The 20325-nt window shown below is 49.4% G+C and overlaps 5 protein-coding genes across 5 annotated transcripts; 3 read left to right on the forward strand and 2 right to left on the reverse strand.

The window, feature by feature from the left end:
• Positions 1-377: 377 nt before the first annotated feature.
• Positions 378-3612, forward strand: LACBIDRAFT_328185 (uncharacterized protein; the record flags this gene model as incomplete). The annotated part of the gene is made up of 13 exons (XM_001882075.1): positions 378-474; positions 532-897; positions 950-1405; positions 1458-1556; positions 1617-1664; positions 1845-1846; positions 2044-2144; positions 2606-2976; positions 3034-3084; positions 3135-3217; positions 3271-3342; positions 3398-3409; positions 3550-3612. 13 exons carry the CDS (start codon positions 378-380, stop codon positions 3610-3612), a joined length of 1821 nt encoding a protein of 606 aa, XP_001882110.1.
• A 2506-nt stretch (positions 3613-6118) lies between these two features.
• LACBIDRAFT_294573 (uncharacterized protein) lies at positions 6119-7751 on the forward strand (the record flags this gene model as incomplete). Its single annotated transcript, XM_001882076.1, has 7 exons — positions 6119-6184; positions 6242-6292; positions 6348-6440; positions 6496-6543; positions 6599-6610; positions 6904-7340; positions 7443-7751. The coding sequence occupies exons 4-7, from the start codon at positions 6513-6515 to the stop codon at positions 7749-7751; spliced, it is 789 nt and encodes a 262-aa protein (XP_001882111.1). The 5' UTR covers positions 6119-6184; positions 6242-6292; positions 6348-6440; positions 6496-6512.
• A 416-nt stretch (positions 7752-8167) lies between these two features.
• LACBIDRAFT_328187 (uncharacterized protein) lies at positions 8168-9182 on the reverse strand (the record flags this gene model as incomplete). Its single annotated transcript, XM_001882204.1, has 3 exons — positions 8168-8512; positions 8583-8631; positions 8731-9182. 3 exons carry the CDS (start codon positions 9180-9182, stop codon positions 8168-8170), a joined length of 846 nt encoding a protein of 281 aa, XP_001882239.1.
• Positions 9183-11225: 2043 nt separating this feature from the next.
• On the reverse strand, positions 11226-13777 carry LACBIDRAFT_328188 (uncharacterized protein; the record flags this gene model as incomplete). Its single annotated transcript, XM_001882205.1, has 12 exons — positions 11226-11541; positions 11790-11978; positions 12019-12109; positions 12236-12318; positions 12439-12532; positions 12585-12657; positions 12746-12823; positions 12877-13005; positions 13058-13301; positions 13342-13414; positions 13515-13653; positions 13703-13777. 12 exons carry the CDS (start codon positions 13775-13777, stop codon positions 11226-11228), a joined length of 1584 nt encoding a protein of 527 aa, XP_001882240.1.
• Positions 13778-14480: 703 nt separating this feature from the next.
• On the forward strand, positions 14481-18613 carry LACBIDRAFT_328189 (uncharacterized protein; the record flags this gene model as incomplete). Its single annotated transcript, XM_001882077.1, has 14 exons — positions 14481-14595; positions 14645-15010; positions 15066-15419; positions 15475-15525; positions 15721-15768; positions 15822-15833; positions 15859-15935; positions 16224-16390; positions 16625-16923; positions 17018-17378; positions 17422-17838; positions 18006-18183; positions 18286-18393; positions 18533-18613. The coding sequence occupies 14 exons, from the start codon at positions 14481-14483 to the stop codon at positions 18611-18613; spliced, it is 2634 nt and encodes an 877-aa protein (XP_001882112.1).
• Between the last annotated feature and the right edge of the window lie 1712 nt (positions 18614-20325).

Consider the following 20325-nt stretch of genomic DNA (forward strand, 5'->3'; position numbering starts at 1 on the left):
CTGATAAGATAAGATTTACAAGGGATCCAAAGCAAATGGTTTTGAAGCCGTAGAACGTTTTCAAGTCAGAGATTTATGTTGAGGAACTTTGCAAGGTTAAGCCTGTTATCAGATAAGGTGACATGAGATCTTTCGGGGTGTGGAAGGCTGTCTTCATCATCGACCTCTCAATTTTTTACGGCCCGGCTCAACCCGTTGCACACCTAGAGTTCTACTCTCCCAACGCCAGATGACCTACAGCGTTTTGACGCTGAACATTAAGCGCTAAGCGCCAATACATCGTGTATGGTCCAGGGGGTGCATGACAAAGGCGTGCCGCGTGCCCGGTATCTCTTTCCATCTTGCTAATATTTCAACAGGTTCTGGTTGGAGACAGCATGTCTACTCTGCCTGGTCATACGTCCAGTTCCACTCCCTCTTTAGATGGCAAAGGGGGTACGGATTCGGCATCGAAAAGGACGGGTTCTAACTACGGTGTGCCCTGTCCCGAAAACTCGACTCCTGCTTCGATATTCTGATATACTCATGTAGTATACTACCGTCTATACACCAAATCAGGCGCATTCGAATCAATTCACCCCCTCTACGACAACGACCGTTTCATCGGTCGCGTTCCACCAAAGTCTTTTGCCCCTCCTCATACGGTGGCGTCTATCAGGCGGTCCCTATGCAAACTTGAGGGCCTCTCAGAACCCGACAAGGCGCTCGTCTTCACGCCGCTCGAAAGCCCAGCACCCAAAGAAGACTCTGCCCGCTTCTCTCTCTATGCTCCGTCTGGGCCAGGCCTGTCTGAACAGGATCCGATCGCGCTGGTTGTCGAGTCGGAAAAGAGGACCAAGAACATCACGCTGTCGGAGAATCTCCCGAAACGCTCTGATCATACCGATGTCCACTATGGTACGCCTTGTCGACGTCTCTTACTCAAATAATGCTCTTATTAGCTTTGCAGTATACTATCGTGTTTATTTATCGGAGGGAGAAGCAGATGAAGGGGCAAAGACGTCCTTTGACGAAAGCGATATTTCCTTAGGACGCATCAACACCCTCTCAATTGCGCCCCCTCACACCGCTGGGTCTTTGAAAGCGTGCATCGCAAAAGTTGAGGGTCTCGTCACACCGGGTCATGCACTCTACAAGGATATGGAACTTTTCGAGGACATGAATGGTGACGCTGCCATGAGCGACGCCGATGTCATATCCTTTCTGAGCGACACCTATCCTGGTAGCGATGAAGGTGATCCCGTGGCCCTTGTCAATGCAACCGCCAATACAGCAGCGGACGAAAAGGCTAAGCCTACATCAGGTAACGTCCTGAGTAACCCCCAACTTGCATCAGCAAAACGTACTCTTTCAGATGAACCGGATTCAAATTTCACGAAACGCGTTCTATTAACTCATACTTACAGTGAGTGACATTTCATGAGACAATCTGATCCTCAATCTATATCCCCCTGCAGGCTACGCAGAAAACCAACCCACCTGGCTACCAATAAGCAACAATGAAATCGTACACACGGATGGAGTTGTCGTCTCCATGAAGAGCCCCTCTACCCAAAGTATTTTTTTTTCCATTTCTGCTAAGTTTTCACCAGTTTGTTGACACTTCCCTGGAACAGCCTTTTGGCCAGGATACATGGTGATAAATTCCAAGGGTGTAAAAGGCTGTGAGTGTCCAATTTGCCTTTGGGTCGCCATGTCGGAGTATCTGACATCCATCGTTTGCTAGATTATGTTGCTTTCATTTGATTGGTGAACATCAGAGCGAGAGCGTGCTTTCGGAATGGAATATCTGAGGAACTAGACTCAGGAGGGGTTGATATACCGTAGATCTGGTATTATCACAGGTGTAAGTAACTAAATCAAAGCGCGTCAATAATACCTCATGAGAGGATTACTTGGTCTACTCACTATCCCGCTCTTCACGTACCGCTCCCACGTAGTAACGCTCAACGATAAGCGCCAATGCCTCGTGGATGGGTGTATGACGAAGGAGCGTCCGATAACTCTTTCCTCCGATCGTCCATCTTGCTAACATTTCAACAGGTTCTAGTTGGAAGCGGCGATGTCTACATCCAGTTCCACTCCCTCTTTAGACGGCAAAGGGGGTACAGATTCAGCATCGAAAAGAATGGGTCCTACCTATGGTGCGCCCTAATATCCCGACAGCTCGACTCCTGCTTCGGTGGCCTGATGGCCTCATGCAGTATACTACCGTTTATACACCAAACTAGGCGCATTTGAATCAAATCACCCCCTCTACTACAACGACCGTTTCGTCGCTCGCATTCCATCCAAGTCTTTTGCTCCTCCTCATACGGTAGCGTCTATCAGGCGGTCCATATGCAAACATGAGGGCCTCTCCGAGCCCGACAAGGTGCTTGTCTTCATAACGCTCTCAAGCCCAGCACCCAAAGAAGACTCTGCTCGCCTCACTCTTTATGCTGCTTCTGGGCCAGGCCTGTCTGAACAGGATCCGATCGCGCTGGTTGTCGAGTCGGAGAGGAGAACCAAGGACGTTACAAAGCCGGAGAAGCTCCCGGAACGATCTGATCATACGGATATCCATTACGGCAAGGCTTTTCGACGTCCCCTACCCGAATAGTAGTACGCTTAGCACCTTTACAGTGTACTATCGCGTTTACTCACTAGAAGGAGAAGATCAAAAGGCAAAGACGTCGTTTAACGAAAGTGACATTTCGTTAGGGCGCATCAACACCCTCTTCATCGCTCCCCCTCACACCGCTGGATCTTTGAAAGCATGCATCGCCAAAGTTGAAGGCCTCGTCACGCCGGGTCATGCACTCTACGATGGCATGGAACTCTTCCATGACATGAACAGTGACGCTGCCATGAGCGACGCCGATGTCATATCCCTCCAAGGTGATGCTTATCCGGGTAGTGATGAAGGCAATCACGTAGCCCTTGTCAATGCAACCGCCAATACAGTAACAGACCAAAAGGCTAAACCTACACCAGGTAAATTTTCCAGTGAATATACGCTAGACGCTGTCGCAACTGACCGTGTTCTTTTAGATGGACCAGAATCAAAATTCACGAAATGTGCTCGGTTAACTAGTACTTTCTGTGAGTAACATCCTGAGATAATCTGATCCTCATCCTAAAGTATCCCATAGCATGTTCCGAAGTAAACAAACCCACCTGGCTATCATCAGGAAACATCAGTGAGATCGTTCACACGGATGGAGTTGTCGTTTCTGTGAGGAGTCTCACTGACAACCGTATTTCATTCTTTCTCTGCTTCGTCACCAGTTTGTTGACGCTTTGTCGGAACAGAGTATCATTCAGCATACATGGTGGTCAATTCCAAGGGTGAAAAAGGCTGTGAGTCTCCAATTTGCTTTTGAGTTATTAGGTGGTTTTTGATTTTCTTTCGCAGTTGTGGATCAAAGTGAGTGGTCTTGTCCCTCTGTCGAAGTATTTGATACCTACGTTTGCTAGGTTTTGTTGAAGTTATTTGATTTTGCCAGGACTTAGGCTCAGAAAGGGTTAATGTACCGGCCACAGTAGATTTGTTAATATGTAACATAGAAAAACAAGGAGTTGATCATGAAACACGAAGCAGACATCGCGCAAATTGCAACAGCTGACTAGGTTGAAGCTTTCAAAAGTTTGTATAGGTAACTATATCGGAGATATAAACGAAAAGAAAAGAGCAAAACTCTCGCAAATGCGCGCGTTCAATTGTTCAATTCCTCTTCGGCGAGTTAAAAAGAGATAAAAAGAGATCGAAAAAAAATTGTATAGGTCATAAAAGTCATCAATCTGGTGAAAAGCCCACCGAGGCCCCAAATCAGCCATTGAAGCAGCAAGCACAAAGGTCAGCACTACCTGCTCCTTGCCAATAAACTCCACACCCCAACCCCAGTCACCTCCTGACGAGCACCTTCAACACAACGGCAGACACGCCAAAGTCCATGAGTACGAAGTAACTCCACCGTCCACCTGTTGAGAGGTATAGATCGCATTGGGGTCTATGAGGGGGGATTGAGGGGGAGGAGGAGGAGGAGGAGGAGGTGGTGGTGGTGGTGGTGGTGGTGGTGGTGGTGGTGGAAGAACCTGGGTTGGAGGAAGAACTTGGGTTAGAGGAGGAGGGAGAGCAAGAGCAAATGAGGAACAATATGTCTTGTCGCCCAACACATGAAAGACGACAGACCGAAGAAGAAGAGTAATAGACCATGAATTCGAACCAAGAGCCAAAGTGGACGCGTTGAGACCACCAAGTTGAGCAGGATATGTTTGCGTTGCTTCCTCGAGCTTTTCAACATGCTTAGAGCGTTCTTCAAGATCGGATCCTCTCTTATCGACTCGGATTGCCCATTCTCGCTCGTCAATTGCTCACTCTAGCTCCGCGAGTGAGAGTGCGAGCATGATGTGAGCTACGCACATATGCAGTATGGCCCTTCAAGATCGAAGAGAATTTCGTTGCAAGGCAGCCAACAAGGAAAATTCGAACGAAGCCATGGGGGAGAGGGGTGTATAGCTGCCAGATAACTGCTATCAAGAAACCTCGCCGTTGTGACGTGGAGTAGACCTGTCCGCCGTGGACCCCTTGTTTATTGGTCGAAGTACGTGAGGTAGAAGTCAGATATAGCGGCGAACCGCACTCTTGACCGCACTCGCATATAGTTGGAAAATCGGATTCACTGAACATGATGTGGTGTTGTAAGCGAACATACTACCGAATAGTAAGTTAGTACTTGCGAGAATGGGGATTATTGCTGGAGGTGCTCGTCGGGTAGAAATAGATATGAGTGTGCACTGGAATAGGTTTGGGAGGGGAACTTACATGTGCTGTTACTCGATAGTCCTCACGCACATCATACACGGCTTCCACCTTGCTTCCACCCCTCCTCAATAACCACTCTATTCCTCCTAGCCCACCACCAGAACTGTATCATCAACGTTCAACGTTCAGTTCCACCTCTCTTTGTGGCTTTTCATGAACTCGCACTTCATACTTTTCCAGGGACAGGGGAAGCTTGAGAGGCCCGAGGAGATGCCAGTGCCTGCGCATGCTCAGGAATGGAGGGAAGGCGGCAACTTCAGGACACCCTACCTGGCAGCGAGGTGACGCGGTACTATGTACCGGTGACGGTTGATGCATAAGCGCCAGGCGCCAATGCCTCGTGGACGAGTGTATGATCAATGAAAACGTGTTCGATAACTCTGTCCATCTTGCTGATATCTCAACAGGTTCTCGTTGGAAACAGCGATGTCTACTTCGCGTGGTCATGATCATACGTCCAGTTCCACAGCCTCTTCGGACGGCAAAGGGGGTACAGATTCAGCAGCGAAAGGAGGAAAGTCAACGGAAAGGACGGGTCCTAGCTATGGTACGCCCTATTACGAAAACTCTACCGCCAGCTTCGATGGCCTAATTTACTCATGCAGTATATTACCGTCTATACACCAAACTCGGTGCATTTGAATCGAATCACGCCCTCTACCACAACGACCGTTTCATTGGCCGCATTCCGTCGAAATTGTTTGCCCCTCCTCATACGGTGGCGTCTATCAAGCGGTCTCTCTGCAAATTTGAGGGCCTTTCGGAGCCCAACAAGGCGCTTGTTTTCACACCGCTCTCAAGCCCAGCACCCAAAGAAGACTCCGCCCGCCTCTCTTTGAAGGCTCTTTCTGAGCCGGGGCTATCTATACATGATCCGATCGCGTTGGTTGTCGAGTCTGAGAAGAGGACGGAGGAGGTCTCGCAATCGGAGAAGCTGCCGGAACGCTCTGATGATATCGATAACAATTACGGCAAGTCTTGTCGACGTCTCCTACCCAAACAGTGCACTCATCACCTTTGCAGTATACTATCGCATTTACTCATTAGAGGGAAAAGGAGAGGAAAAGGCAAAGACATCCTTTGATGAAAGTGACATTTCGTTAGGACGCATCAATGCCGTTTTCATCGCTCCCCCTCATACCGCTGGGTCTTTGAAAGCATGCATCGCAAAAGCTGAAGGCCTTGTCACGCCCGGTCATGCACTCTACAAGGATATGGAACTCTTCCAAGACACGGATAGTGATGCTGCCATGAGCGACACCGACGTCATATCCTTCGAAGGTGACACTTATCCGGGTAGCGATGAAGATGATCCCGTAGCCCTTGTCAATGCAACCGCCAATACAGCAGCTGACCAAAAGGCTAAACTTACACCAGGTAAAGTTCTCAGTGAATATCCACTAGACACTGCGGCAATAAACCGTGCTTTTTCAGATGGACCAGATTCAAAATTCACACAACGTGCTCGGTTAAATAATAATTGGAGTGAGTAACAGTTCCTGAGACAATGTAACTCTCATCCTATTGTATCCCACCACAGAGTCAGACGTTCAATCCTGGCTTTCAAGAAACAAAGATGAGATTGTTTACACGGATGGAGTTATCGTCTCCGTGGTGTACCCCCCTCAGAACCGTATTTCTTTCCTTTTCTGCTTCCACACCAGTTTGTTGATGCTTTGTCGGAACAGAGGCTTATTCAGGATACATGGTGATTAATTCCAAAGGTGAAAAAGGCTGTGAGTCTCCAATTTGCCTTTGGGTCACTATGTGGTTATTGACTTTCTTTGGCAGTTGTGGGAACGGGTGAGTTGTCTCCTCTCTCTGTCGGAGTACTTATTTGATATTCACCGTTTGCCAGATTCTACGGAATTTTATTGATTGGTGAACATTGGAAAGAGTGTGTGGTTTCGGAATGAGATATGGATTTATAATTAGGGGTTGATGTACTGGTACCGTAGATGTGGTAATGTGTAACACAAGAAACAAGGAACTGATCATGAATAACAATGCACTTGCAACTGCTGCAGCTTTCAAAAGTTCAACCCTGCTCAGAGATTCATGTGAAACGGTAGATAAGGTATAAGTAATTATATCAGAGATATACACGAACAAAACCCGAAACTCTCACATAAGCGCCCGTTCATTTATTCAAATCCTCGTCAGCGTCAGCCCAAAAGAAATCATCAAAAGTTGTATGGGTCATAAAAGTCATAAACCTGGAGAAAGTATCTCCCACCGAGGCCCAAAATCGACCATTCAAGCAGCAAGCTCAAGGTCAATGGCACTACTTCCTGCTACTCCTCGCCAACCAACTCCACATCCCAACCCCAGTCAACCTCAACACAACGGCACACACGCCAATGCCTACGAGTACGAAGTAACTCCCCCGTCCACCTGTGGTACAGATTGCGTCGGGCTTCCCAGTCACCTCAGAGCCTTCTTTACGGGGGGGTGGTGGGAGCATTCGGGTTGGAGGAGGAACTTGGGTTGGAGGAGGGAAAGAGAAACGAAGACGTCTTCTCGCCCAGCACACGTAAGACGACAGACCGAAGAAGAGTGATGGGCGATGAATTCGACGAAGTGAACGCGTTGAGTCGACCAGAACGCGTTTCCATTTCTTCCTCAACCCGTTTAGAACGTTCTTCAAGCTCATATTCCCTCTGATCAAGTGCCCTTCCTCGCTCATCAACCGCTTGCTCAAGTTCCACGACCCTCTCCTCCCTCTCTCGTACCTCCCCCGCTCCCTCCTTTCAACCGTCATCTCCCTCTCCTCCAACTCTCTCTCCCTCCGCCCAACCGCCTCCTCACGTCGCCCAACCGCCTCCTCGCGATACCCAACATCCCTCTGCACCTCCCTAACCCTCTCCTCCATCCTCTCAATGTCTATCCGCCAGCCCGAGCTCACGTTGGTCTAGCGCTTCTTGGCAGGTTGCGAGTGTGGTGAGGTCGTGTTCTGTCGAGTTTGCGACGTCTTGTTCTGTTGTGTGCTGGTTTAGATCCAGAACTGAAGCATCTCCAGACCCTACTAACGCTGATGATGCTTGAGATGGGTCAAGATCGAATACGCTCCATAAATCCGGTTTCCTCTCCTCCCCCACATCTTCCTCTTCCTCCTCGTCTGCGTTTAGTTCCTCTTCTTCGCTTTTCGCGCCTTTTGGCATTCTCCTTCCCTTCCGCATTCTCTTTCCTTGTCCCTTCAGCTTTCCCTTCGACTCCATCTTTCTCCTCATCGGATTTACCCCCCTCAACCTTCGCACGAACCTTCCTCCCCCTCCCAGTCCTAACAACTCCAACTCCACTTCCTCCAACACCAGCGGACGTCGCTCCAGCACGCTTAACAGTCTCACCCAACTCCAACTCCTACGCCTCCGCCCCTGTTATTGGGTGTGCAGGAGAGTGGGAGAGGAGAAGGAGGTTCGCCATGCTCGGTTCGTCCCCACCTTCGAAAAAGTGTAATGGGGCGGTGTCGTAGATATCCTCCTTCAGCCTCTGTTTCTGCTTCTGGCTCAGTCTGTCAGGACCAGCACCACGAGGAGGAACATCATCACCAGACATATTATCATCACAATATCCAACCAACCTCTCAACTCCAATACCAGGCCGTGGCCTAGGATGATGTATAACAGACCCAGAATCAGTGTCGTAGCCACTCCTTCCCTCTTCATTTCCCCGCCCACACCACCGGCACCGGAAAGAGGTGGGGGTCTACGGTAAGTTGTCCGTCATGTCCCGGGAGAGGAAGGAGATGCGCGTGTTGTTGGCCTGGACCACTGACGCTTAACGGATCGAAATTGCACTGAATGAGCGTACGGAACCTGAAGATCCTGTTGGGAGTGAAGATAAAGGTAGAGGCGCATGGTCGTATCTAAGCTCGTATGGTCCTGCTGTTTCAATTGGAGCTTGAGCAAACGGAAGGCCCGTACCTGTGGAAGCGAACGGCGACCCAGAATGCATAGAAACGAATGGCAAACCCGTGCCTGTTGATGGGAACGGTGCCACAGTAAAAACAAACGGAGACTTCGTAGGTAGTACCAACGGAGAGTGCGAGCCACAGCCGGTATGTACAGGCGTAAGTAGGGGCGGGTAAGGCAGGAGACAAGCTGGTGGGGCGATTTGATCGTCTCTTCTCCTTTCGTCCGAGCGCCCGACTCATTCCTCGTATGGGCGCTAGGACCAGGGCTAGGAGCCGAGAACGAGAATAGACCATGGACTGCCCCACGCGACGGAAGAGTTTTTGGGTGGATTCGATTAGGACGCGGAATGTCGTTGGTTTTTGGTCGAATTTCGTTTCGTTGACTCTGATTCGTTCAACTCGACCTCCTTCCTCCTCTCCTGATCGTTGTCGCCGTTGTCGTCCTCTGAGCTTGAAGACCATTCAAGAGAGGCAATCAGACCTTCAACTCTCCCATTGCTATTTGAGGTAGAATCGAAGCTGATGTTCCCTCCTCCTCCCCACATCAACGCTAATAGATTCGAAAGAGAAATCATTGTCTTGTATACAATGAACAGGGAAGTTATGGCCCGACTCGAACCCCCATATCCGGCGTCGAAGGAGATTTTGACGGAGGGAGCAGGAGGCAGAGAGAAGGATGGGATGGTGGATTTTGAATGGTTCAAACCTTTGCTTCGAACCAATTATTAGCACTAGGCAGGAATAAAAACCACAAAAGAGAAAGGGAAAAGATGAACACGTACCTGTTAAAATCACCCTCCTTCAAAAAAACGTCTTCCCCATTATCTGTTTTTCCTTGACGAACGCAGTGTTATCACTCGTCAATTGGTCCGGAAACTCCCCAGCCTCAGTTCCGCAGACTGTGGAGGAGAAGCAGGCGGATAGGTGCATTGGCGATCATATTTTCGGGTCTTCTTTGGATCTTCTGGTAACTCGAGGGTGGGTATGGTCGAGGGTGGGTATGGTAGACGAAGAGTATCAGCGCTTCGACGCATGCATGGGGTATCGTCCTCTCCATCTTTACCCCCATTCCCAGGCGTGTGTGAAGGAAGATGGAGACCTCGAAGGCACAGTAGCTCTTCGCCAGTGCCGGCTACGCTAGGAAGCTTGAACTTCTTCGGGGACACCTGACCATTTGGAGATGGCGTAGACGGGCATAGTGGTGCTGCGTGAGTGTGGTACCATGGACTTTGTGGTACGTTGAAGAGGAGAAGCGGGAAGGATGCCTGTGGATGTCGTTTTTATGGCGTAGGGGTGTGTGTTTGCCAGTTTTGCGGCCTTTGACGAGGGTTACGTTTGGGGATGATCATGGAAGCGTCTTTGACACTTTGGTAGGTGAACTGGCGGGGAATGAAAAGGTGAATGGCGTGGATGTCGAGGAAATAGTGTGAAACTGATGTCACTACCAGGGCTCAGACTCTGAGTAGTGGCTCGGAGTCTTCAAGTTGAATGGAGTCGGGGCCAACGTTAGGCACAATGATACCTACGTGAATGATACTTGGTACGCTGAAGGAGGAGAAGAAGGATTGAGGCTCGAGTTGGAGAGCGAGCTTGCGAGCTCGAAACAACTCAAGCAGGGGCTTTGTAAGCGCAATGCGGAGATGTCCGATTTATCACGTTCCGTGATGTTGACAGCCTTCTGAGGTCTGTGCGCTGCGAGGATAAAGTACCTCGCGAAGCAATAAAAATTCCTGTCTTCTTCGCTTTCATTCCCATTTCCCCCGCGAATTCTAACCTTCGCGGAATTTTTTCGACCCTCCCACCTCCCATTCTCTCTCTTTTTCATCACTAGTGTGCCGGTGGTTGGTATGGTCTTGTTGTCTTCTCAGACCTTTCACATGGGGCTTGGAAACCAGGATCCACACCGGCACGCTCAAAGCTTTCGGAATTCTCGACTCAATTCATTTTTTCAAATATACTTGTTTTCTTATCACACCTGCCTGAGATCTGAGATGTCATTTGCATCCGTTGAACAAGTATCAGATTTGAATTGTGCTAATTTCTTGAGATCAGCGCGACGCGTTTTGGATCCAATTGTTGGCACATGCACGAGAATTTTCCAAAGCTTTCCCCCAACCCACGAAAATTCGGACTGTCAATTGACTCAAGATTTAAAATTGAATTTTCGTGTTATCTCACATCTTAGCATCAGCGCGCTACATACAAAGCCTGCATAGATTTTGTGCTGTAATGTACAAGATGGTTCGAAGGTAGCCAATGGTGTTTCGTGAAGTAGCATAGAATCAATAGTAACGAAAAGAAAATCACACCACGCCGATACCTTTTCTGCCATGTTGACTTCATAATCCACGGCGGTCTAGCGCTCTTCAGCACTTGGAACTGATGTTCTGGCAGGCGAGGGTGCGAATCCCCCGCTTGGATCGGACGCCTCGCACTACATGGCCATTGCGCTCCCAGATCCACACTTTGACATCAGATGGTCCTTGCCAATGGAGATACAAACCCTCAGGCGCGAAGGTTCAACACGGGGTTTTCGAAGGTAGTGAGCGTACATATATGAGAGGCACCGTCGGAGGAAGTGAAATATCGGACATGGACGTCGTGGATGTACGTCGCCTTCAGCCAACTTCCAAATGGGCGACGGCGATAAACTTGAATGCACATCTTCAGCGTCAGTGAAACGTAATGAAAGGGGGTGACAATACCTGGGCGACGAGCCGGTGTCGTAGGGAGAGGACCGCGATCTGGAGGGGTGATTGAAGGGTGGGAGCCGTGATCAAGAGGCGGTTTCCAACCCTCTTTGGGGTTGCTCGCTGGCTTCCTGAAGTTTCATCAAAGGTTGGAAGCTACAACCCAGTGGTTCCATGCAAGGTCGCCGGGAACCAAAGGTGCAGTTACTCGTTGAAATCCACGATCCCAGGGTTCCCTTGGAGCCTGTGCACTACGATCCGTGTGGAGATCTGGTTGGGTCTTAAGCCCAACAGATATTCCATGCTGAGCAGACGCGTTTTGGGCATTGATCAATGTCCCTCCCCTCCCCTGCTTAATGACATATTGAATATCCCTGACAGGCAGACATCCAAACCCGAGGCCGAGTCGTCCGAGGTCTCAACATTTTGGGTATCGCTGAGGTGTTGCTTTTGATTCTGAAGCGTATGGTGTCCACGATCAGATAGACCGTTGTGTAGTGTCGGGCGGTCATTTGAGCCTTTGTAACTTTCGTTCTCGTTGGCAGTCCAGCGGGATTCAGGGTACAATCTGTGATAGATATACCGACCCGTCACATAGATAAACGCACAGAAGAGAGAGGCGATGATGAAGATGATGGTGTAAAGAAGGATGAAATCTAGGCAGGCTACCGCCAATGGCATGGCGGGAAGGCAGTCGTTCTGTGGATATGAAATGGGTGGTGGAATAGTGGGGAGAGATAGAAAAAACGTACATTGAAATCATAGCCGTATAAAAGGGAGGACAAGACAAAGAAGAGATCGATAAAGGGAGGACGCGATACTTACGTAAGCCGTTCCAATGGTCAACTACTGTTGGCCAAGCGTTTCGTGTTCTTGCAAGCGTAGGTTGCAGCTGAGCGTCCACTGTCCTATTTCCATGATGTCAATGGGAGGAAGTCTACGCTTGAGCAATGCAAGTGGCCTACCCAACGGTCGCTGTCTTAGAGGTTAGTACGTGTTCGCTAGGATCAGACTACTCAGTATCTCACCCCCATAGATGAACTTCCTCAAATGAGACGTAGGACCAAGCAGCAACACGGAGGGCATCTAACGGCAACGTTGAAGACATTTTGAGGCGTAATTCTGTGTCAAGTCTATCGGTATTTGAAGAACGAGAAGCAAAGGGAATACATACTACGCCGAAAAGATCTAGCATCGTTTCCCTCAGGCTTCTGAAGTCGCAGAAGTGCACGATGGCTGTTGTAGTACTAGTAACTGGAGACAACGCCATTGAAAAGTTCAGCAAGAAAGACGAGGGACCCTGTTCAGCCAATGTCAACCGGAAATGGTCGGAACATTTAGAGTGATATTCTTGACGTCCTCGATAGCAATAGATGATCGACCTTCGGTTGGAGAAACAACGGTCCCGATGCCCTGTTGCATTGTCAGTGAAGGTAAAAAAGATTCGAGTATACAAGTTGATTGACCTTCAATACATCTTGACAAACTCGTGCAACTTCACAAGAACCGCCAAGGAGTTCAACATAAAGGGTCCCGTCATCTTTGATCCAGAGAGCTGGTGCAAGGAGCCCTATCCGAGAAAGAAGGGAAATGCCCTAGATGACGATGGTAAGTAGGGAGAATGATGAGGAGAGTTCGTGAGCTCACGCCGTCAGTGAAGAAACAACCCCTCCAGCTGAGAAGCCTGCTCCACCGGCCAACGGCTTCGATGGCAGAAAGCATCTCCTTTTGGTCCTCCGAATCTGCTTGAACTTCCGCCAGTAGACCGTCAACATTTGAGAAACAAAACTTCCTGGAGCATTGTGGCAAGGGGAACCCATGTGCGAAGCCGCTTCTGAGTGTATGGGCCTCGAAGTTTATCCCAGGATTTGTCTGAAATGGCGACGATAAGCTTACGACAATAAACGAGACTTGGTTGGCATGAAGCACACTGTAATTTGCGAGTTTCAGAAGGAATCAAAGTGCTTGTAGAACAGTCGGTCTCTGCCCTTCTCCAACGATCCGCTGACAAGGGACGAGTCAAACATTGGGCACGAGAGTTTAATGACCTCCTCTATTAGGGCCAGGGCTCCGCAAACAGTGTGAAGTGACAACATCCTCGCACAACGAACTTGAAGATGTGGTCGTCGAAGGCCCAAATCGTAGTATAAGCTGTCCCATCCCGCGACATGCAGAATTATGGGAGTACTTGGTGGTGTTCCAATGGCGAGCTTTTCATCGTTGAGCAGAGTCTCATCCAATGCCTAAACGTTCGTGAGAGGTCAGACGCCGAGCATGATGTAAGATACGCACATATGTGGTATAGTCCTTTAAGATCGAAGAGACTTTCGTTGCAAAATGGGCAAAGAGAACTTCGGACGAAGCCATCGGGGTGGATTATATAGGCCCTCATGACGTGGCGTAGACGTTTTCGCCGTGGACCTCTTTAGGCGGTATGTTTTGGAGGACGGTGCCTTGTTTATTCGTAGAATCGAAGGAGATATCGCGACGAACTGCACTCGGATATGGCTGAACTTGGAGATGGTCGGATTCACTGAACGTGGTGTGGCGTTGTAAGCGAGCATTGTATTATCAGATAGACAGTACTTGCGGGAATGGGGACTATGGAGCCCCGTGTAACGATCATTTAAGTTGCTGTAGGTGTTGGTCGGAATATGAGCGTGAACTACTCAGTTTATCCTTACAGTTCACGCGCTCCCGGGCCACGGCTTCCGCCCCTTCTCAATAACCACTCTATTCCTTCCAGCGCACCACCAGAAGTGTATCATCAACCTTTATGTCCCTTTCCGAGGTGTTCGTCGACCCGCATGACCGACGCTCTTTGTACATTTCCTGGCACTGGGGAAGTTGAGAGCCTGAGCATGAGGGGCGTATGCGCCGGGTGGAGGGAAGGCGGAGCAATTCGTTCGACTTGAGAACACCCTACGTGCTCTGGCACCCACCGAGGGGACGGTTGATGCATAAGCGCCAAATGCCTCGTGGATGGGCGCATGATAAAGGCGTCTCCGATAACTGTTTCCTTCAATCGCATCTTGCTAATACGGCGGGCAGGTTCTGGTTGAAAACGGCGATGTCTACTCTGCCTGGTCGTGATCAGTCCAGTTCCGCTCCCTCTTTAGATGGCAAAGGGGAATCAGCAGTGAAAGGAGGAAGGTCAACGATAAGGACAGGTCCTACTGGCTATGGTGCGCGCTATCCCGAAAACTCTACTGCTGGTCTAATCTACTCACGCAGTATACTATCGTCTATACACCAAACTCGGTGCATTCGAATCAATTCACCCCATCTACCACAACGACCGTTACGTTGGTCGCATTCCAACGAAGTCTTTTGCCCCTCCTCATACGGTAGCATCTATCAGGCGCTCCCTATGCAAATTTGAGGGCCTCTCTGAGCCCGACAAGGCGCTTGTCTTCACACCGCTCTCAAGCCCAGCACCCAGAGAAGACTCTGCTCGCCTCTCTCTTTCTGCTCCTTCTGGGCCAGGCCTGTTTGAACAAGATCCGATCGCACTAGTTGTCGAGTCGGAGAAGAGAACCAAGAACATTACGCTGTCGGAGGAGCTCCCAGAGCGGTCTGATGATATTGATATCCACTACGGTACGTCTTGGCGACGTCTCCTACCTAAATAGTAATGTATTAATTACCTTTGCAGCGTACTATCGCCTTTACTCATTAGAAGGAGAAGGAGATGAAAAGGCAAAGACGTTCTTTGACGAAAGTGATATTTCGTTAGGACGCATCAACACCCTCTTCATCGCTCCCCCTCACACCGCTGGGTCTTTGAGAGCATGCATCGCGAAAGTTGAAGGCCTCGTAACGCCGGGTCATGCACTCTACAACAACATGGAACTCTTCGAGGCCATGAATAGTGATGCTGCTATGAGCGACGCTGATGTCATATCCTTTCAAGGTGATACTTACCCGGGTAGCGATGAAGGCGATCCCGTAGCCCTTGTCAATGCAACCACCAATACAGCAGCGGATCAAAAGGCTAAGCCTACATCAGGTAAAGTTCTCAGTGAATATCTACTAGACACTGGCAACAAACCGTGCTCTTTCAGATGGACCAGCGTCGAAATTCACGAAACGCGCTCGGATGAAAGTTACTTCCAGTGAGCAACAGTTCCTGAGATAATGTGACTCTCACCCTATTGTATCCCACCAGACCATCCATCCTGGCTATCAACTAACAAAGATGAAATTGTTTATACAGATGGAGTTGGTGTCTCCAAATTTCACTTGCCCGACCTCTGTATTTCTTTCCTTTCCCGCTTCATCACCGATTTGTTGATGCTTTGTCGGAACAGGGTATTATCCAGGATACATGGTGATCAACTCCGAGGGTGAAAAAGGCTGTGAGTCTCCGATTTGCCTTGGTCACTAGGTGGTTATTGATTTTCTTTGGCAGTTGTGCACAAGGGTGAGTGGTCTCCTCCCTCTGTCAGACTACATGATATCCACTGTCTGCCAGCTTGGATCGAGTTCATTTGATGGGTGTGTTCACCGGTTAACATTGGAGAGAGTATGTTTCAATGAGATGTAGTATCGTACATCTATTCATATGTACCATAAGAAACGAGGACTCACTGATTATGAAAAACGAACCATACATTGCAACTTGCAACTGTCGACGGTTGATGCTTTCAAACGTTCAGTCCTGCTCAAAGATTCAAACGATACCTACATAAGGTATAAGTAACTAGGTCAGATATATACACTAAAACCCAAAACGCTCGCATACGGGCGCGTTCATGTATTCAATTCCTCGTCAGCGTCAGATCGTTAAAGTCGTAAAGTCATAATCCCATAGAAAGTACCCCCAACGAAGCCCAAAATCGACCATCCAAGCAACAAGCTCAAAGGTCAACGCTACCTCCTGCTCCTCCTCCTCAACCAACTCCAAATCCCAAACCCAGTCAACCTCCTCACGAGCACCTTCAACACAACAGCACACACGCCAATGCCCACGAGCACGAGGTAACTCCCCCGTCCGCCTGTTGATAGGTACAGATGCTTCCCAGTCGCGTCTGGGTCTTCTTTGAGGGGTGGTGGTGGTGGGAGCATTTGGGTTGGAGGAGGGGGGAGGACTCGAGATGAGGAAGGAGGGCAGGAGGAAAAGAGGAGCGAAGACGTCTTGTTGCCCAGCACACGAAAGACCAAAGACTGAAGAAGAGTGATGGGCCATGAAATCGACAAACTGGACATTGATAGCACTAAGTCAGGCAGAACGCGTTTCCTCGAGCTCTTGAACCCGTTTAGAATGTTCTTCAAGCTCGAAGCCTTCCTGTTCAGGCGCTTGCTCCAATTCCACGACCTTCTCCTCCCTCCCTCGTACCTCCCGCTCCCTCTTGTCAACCGCCTCCTCCCGCCTTTCAACCTCTGTCTCCTTAATCTCAACCGCCTCCTCCCTCCTTTCCACCGCCTCCTCACGATACCCAACACACCTCTGCACCTCCCCAACCCTCTCCTCCACCCCCTCAATCCTCTCCTGTCTAGCCGCCAGCCCGATTGTACGCTGCTCTAGCGCTTCTTGGCGGGTTTTGAGTGTCGTGAGGTCGTGTTCTGTTGTGTGCGGGCTGAGATCCAGAGCTGAAGCATCTCCAGACCCTAACGCTGATGCTGTTCGTGGTGGGTCCAGATTAAACACGGTCCACAAGTCCGGTTTCCTCTCCTCTCCTGCGTCTTCTTTTTCCTTTTCCCCCTCGTTTGCGTTTGGTTTCTCTTCTTCGCCATTCGGTCTTTCTCAAGCCTTTCCCTTCGTCTTCGTCTCCATCGTTCTCCTCAACGGATTTACCCCCAGCACGAACCTTCCTCCCTCTCCCAGTCCTAACAACCCCAACTCCACTTCCCCCCATTCCTGCACGCTTAACAGTCTCACCCAACTCCAACTCCCACGCTTCCGCTCCCTTTACCGTTATTGGGTGTGCAGGAGAGTGAGAGAGGAGGAGGAGGTCCGCGATGCTTGGTTCATCCTCGTCCCCACCACCACCGGAGTCTTCAATTGATAGGGATGATTGGGATGGAGATGAGGATGAGGATGGGGCGGTGTCGTACCCTCCTTCCGTCTCCGTCTTCGTCTCCGTTTCTGGTTCTGGAGCAGCACCAGCGTGGTGTATGTTATCAGACGAAGGAGGAACGTCACTACCATCACCAGACCCAGACGTATCTCTCAGAACACCATCACCAGTCGGAAGATCGAAATACCCAACCAGCCCCTCAACTCCAACGCCAGGCCGTGGCCCAGGATGGTGGATCACAGACCCAGAATTAGTCAGCGTCGTCGCTACGCCCTCCCTCTCTCTTTCCTCATCCACACCAGGGTCCACCAGTGCGAAGAGGGGGGTCTACGAGGAGTTGTTGTCTGTTACGTGTTGTTGGCCAGGACCGCCTACGCCCAACGGGTTGGATTGCAGTAAATGGGGGAGGTAAAGGGGCATAACGGTACCCAAACTCGTACGGTCCTGCTGTACTAATTGGCGTTTGAGTGAATAGGGGGTTTCACAGTAGGCCAACTTAGGTCCCAACTTAATCCCCAACTTGGTGAGCAACTTTTGCCAAGTTGGAAGGACAAAGTTTGACCAACTTCATCAAGTTGGGATGCAAATCGTGGTCCCGACGCCGATTTGCAGCCAACTTTGATCCCAACTTGGTGCCCAACTTCACCTCGCAACTTCCCACGTGTCCAAAATAGGCAGAAATCTGCATTCGGAATCCCTTCCGAGCCCAAATCAGCCCAAGTTCATGTTTTCTGCAGTTCAAGGTGTTTCACGGTAAAGTTGGCCAACTTCCCTTTCAACTTTGTTGAAGTTGGCCCACAAGTTGGAATGAAAGTTGGGACCTAAGTTGGCCTACTGTGAAACCCCCTAATGGAGGGCCTGGTGCCTTTGGAAGAGATTGGCGACCCAGAATGCGTAGAAGCGAATGGGGAACCTGGGCCTGTTGATAGGAACGGCGGTGCAGTAGGAATGAACCGAGACCCCGTATGTACAACGAGAGAGCGAAGTGTGAGAGCGTAAGCAGGGAGTAAGGCAGAAGACGAGCTTGGTGGGGCGACTTGATCGTTTTCTTCTCCTTCCGTCCGTGTGTCAAACTCTTCCCTTGTATTGATACAAGGACCAGCCCAGGGCTAGGAGCAGAAAACGAGAACAGATCATGTACTGCCCCCCGCAATGGAAGAGTGCACTGAGTCTTGTTGGGTGAATGCGGATAGGACGCGGAATGTTATAGTCGGAGAATAAGAGTGGAATGTCGTTGATTCTTATTCGGCAAATTTGGCCTCCGAGTCCTTCCTCCTTTCTCCTAATCGTCGTTAGCTCGAGGACCGTTCAAGGGAGTCTATTATGCCTTTCACCCTCCCCTTTCCATTGGAAATCGAATAAAAGCTTGGGTTCCTAGGGCTCCTCCTCCCCACGTCACTGGCAAAGGAAAAAAAGTTGAAAGAGAAATTGTCATGTTGCAGAGAATGAACGGGGAAGCTATGGCCGACTCGAGCCTGGCCTCGTAGGGCGTTTCGGCGCAGGGAGCGGGAGGCGGAGAGGGGGTGAATTTAGTGGGTTGTTGGTAGTTCGGACCTTGAGCTTGATATCCAATATAATTATTAGCACTAGGTAGAAACGAAACTAAGGACAAGAAGAACACGTACCCATCCAAATCAACCTCAAGAACGTCGTCCCTGTTATCTGTTTCTTATGAGTGTATTTTTCACAATCTATTATGGTTTCTACGTATTTTACATGGTTTTGCTTATTTTTATGGTCGTAGATAGTGGTTTTATTCTATGGCTTTGGTTTTCATCCTACGGTTTTGGTTTTTGGTTGCGATTTTTCACAATATATTTTGGTTTCTACATATTTACATGGTTTTACTTATTTTTATGGCCGTAGATAGTGGTTTTTGGTAAAGGGTGGAAGAAGGTCCGTAATCTTGAATAGAAATGAAAGATAATAGGCAAAAACAGGGTTGCCTCGATGTGAGGGCAACCCGCAAGAAATGTATTTCACGGCCTCGATGTCCTGATCCTCTACATTACAAACGGACGAGATGAAGAAGAAAAGAGGGAGCAGGAGGGTGGGTGAATGCAAGATACCACTACCTCAGAAGGATGGGGTAGGAGGAAGAGAGAGGAAAGTTCGACTCTGCTCAACCTGAAACGCTGGTCTCAGAGACCAGGAATATCTCGGGGAGAGGAGATGTGTTACGTCCCCTAGGCACCCGTGCACCCGATTAGACTACAGTAAAAATAATTCTAAACTCGACTAATCGTGCAAGGGTGGAAGAAGGTCCGTAATCTTGAATAGAAATGAAAGATAATAGGCAAAAACAGGGTTGCCTCGATGTGAGGGCAACCTGCGAGAAATGTATTTCACGGCCTCGATGTCCTATTACCTATAAATGTGAGTGAGGGAAAGGGAAGGGGGGGAGATTATATAAGTGTCTTTTGAAAAAGGAAGAAAGAAGTTGAGTGGAGTGGAGTGGAGTGATGTTTGTAAGAGGCTGGGATAAAAATCTGAGGCAGTACAAGTCAGAGAAAATAGTCCAATGTTAAATGAAAAAAGTCAAAAGATCAAATGTTCGTAGCTGGTTGGTGGGCAGGGTGCCCAAATAACATAGCTTGGAGAAGAACAGGATTCTTTCTGATGTAGATCTGAAAGGTATCCGATGCCCATTGTCCAATGGCTTGAATGATGTTGGGAGGTACACCAGCTTCAGCAAGAGAAGTGGCACCTCCAGCACACATAGATTGGCCTGCAATATCGGCAGGGAAGAAACGACGGAGTCGTTTCATGAACCAGGAGCGGGTCGGCACACTGCCAGACTCACGCAACCAAAGTTCAGGTTTTAACGGATGAAGGGTGTCTTGTGATTGTAAATATGAGGTGAAAAATGAGTATGGGTCAGTTGGGAGGTTTGTC

The sequence above is a fragment of the Laccaria bicolor genome, genomic scaffold (assembly GCF_000143565.1).
Source record: "Laccaria bicolor S238N-H82 LACBIscaffold_15 genomic scaffold, whole genome shotgun sequence".
In the NCBI taxonomy this organism is placed as follows: Eukaryota; Fungi; Basidiomycota; class Agaricomycetes; order Agaricales; family Hydnangiaceae; genus Laccaria; species Laccaria bicolor.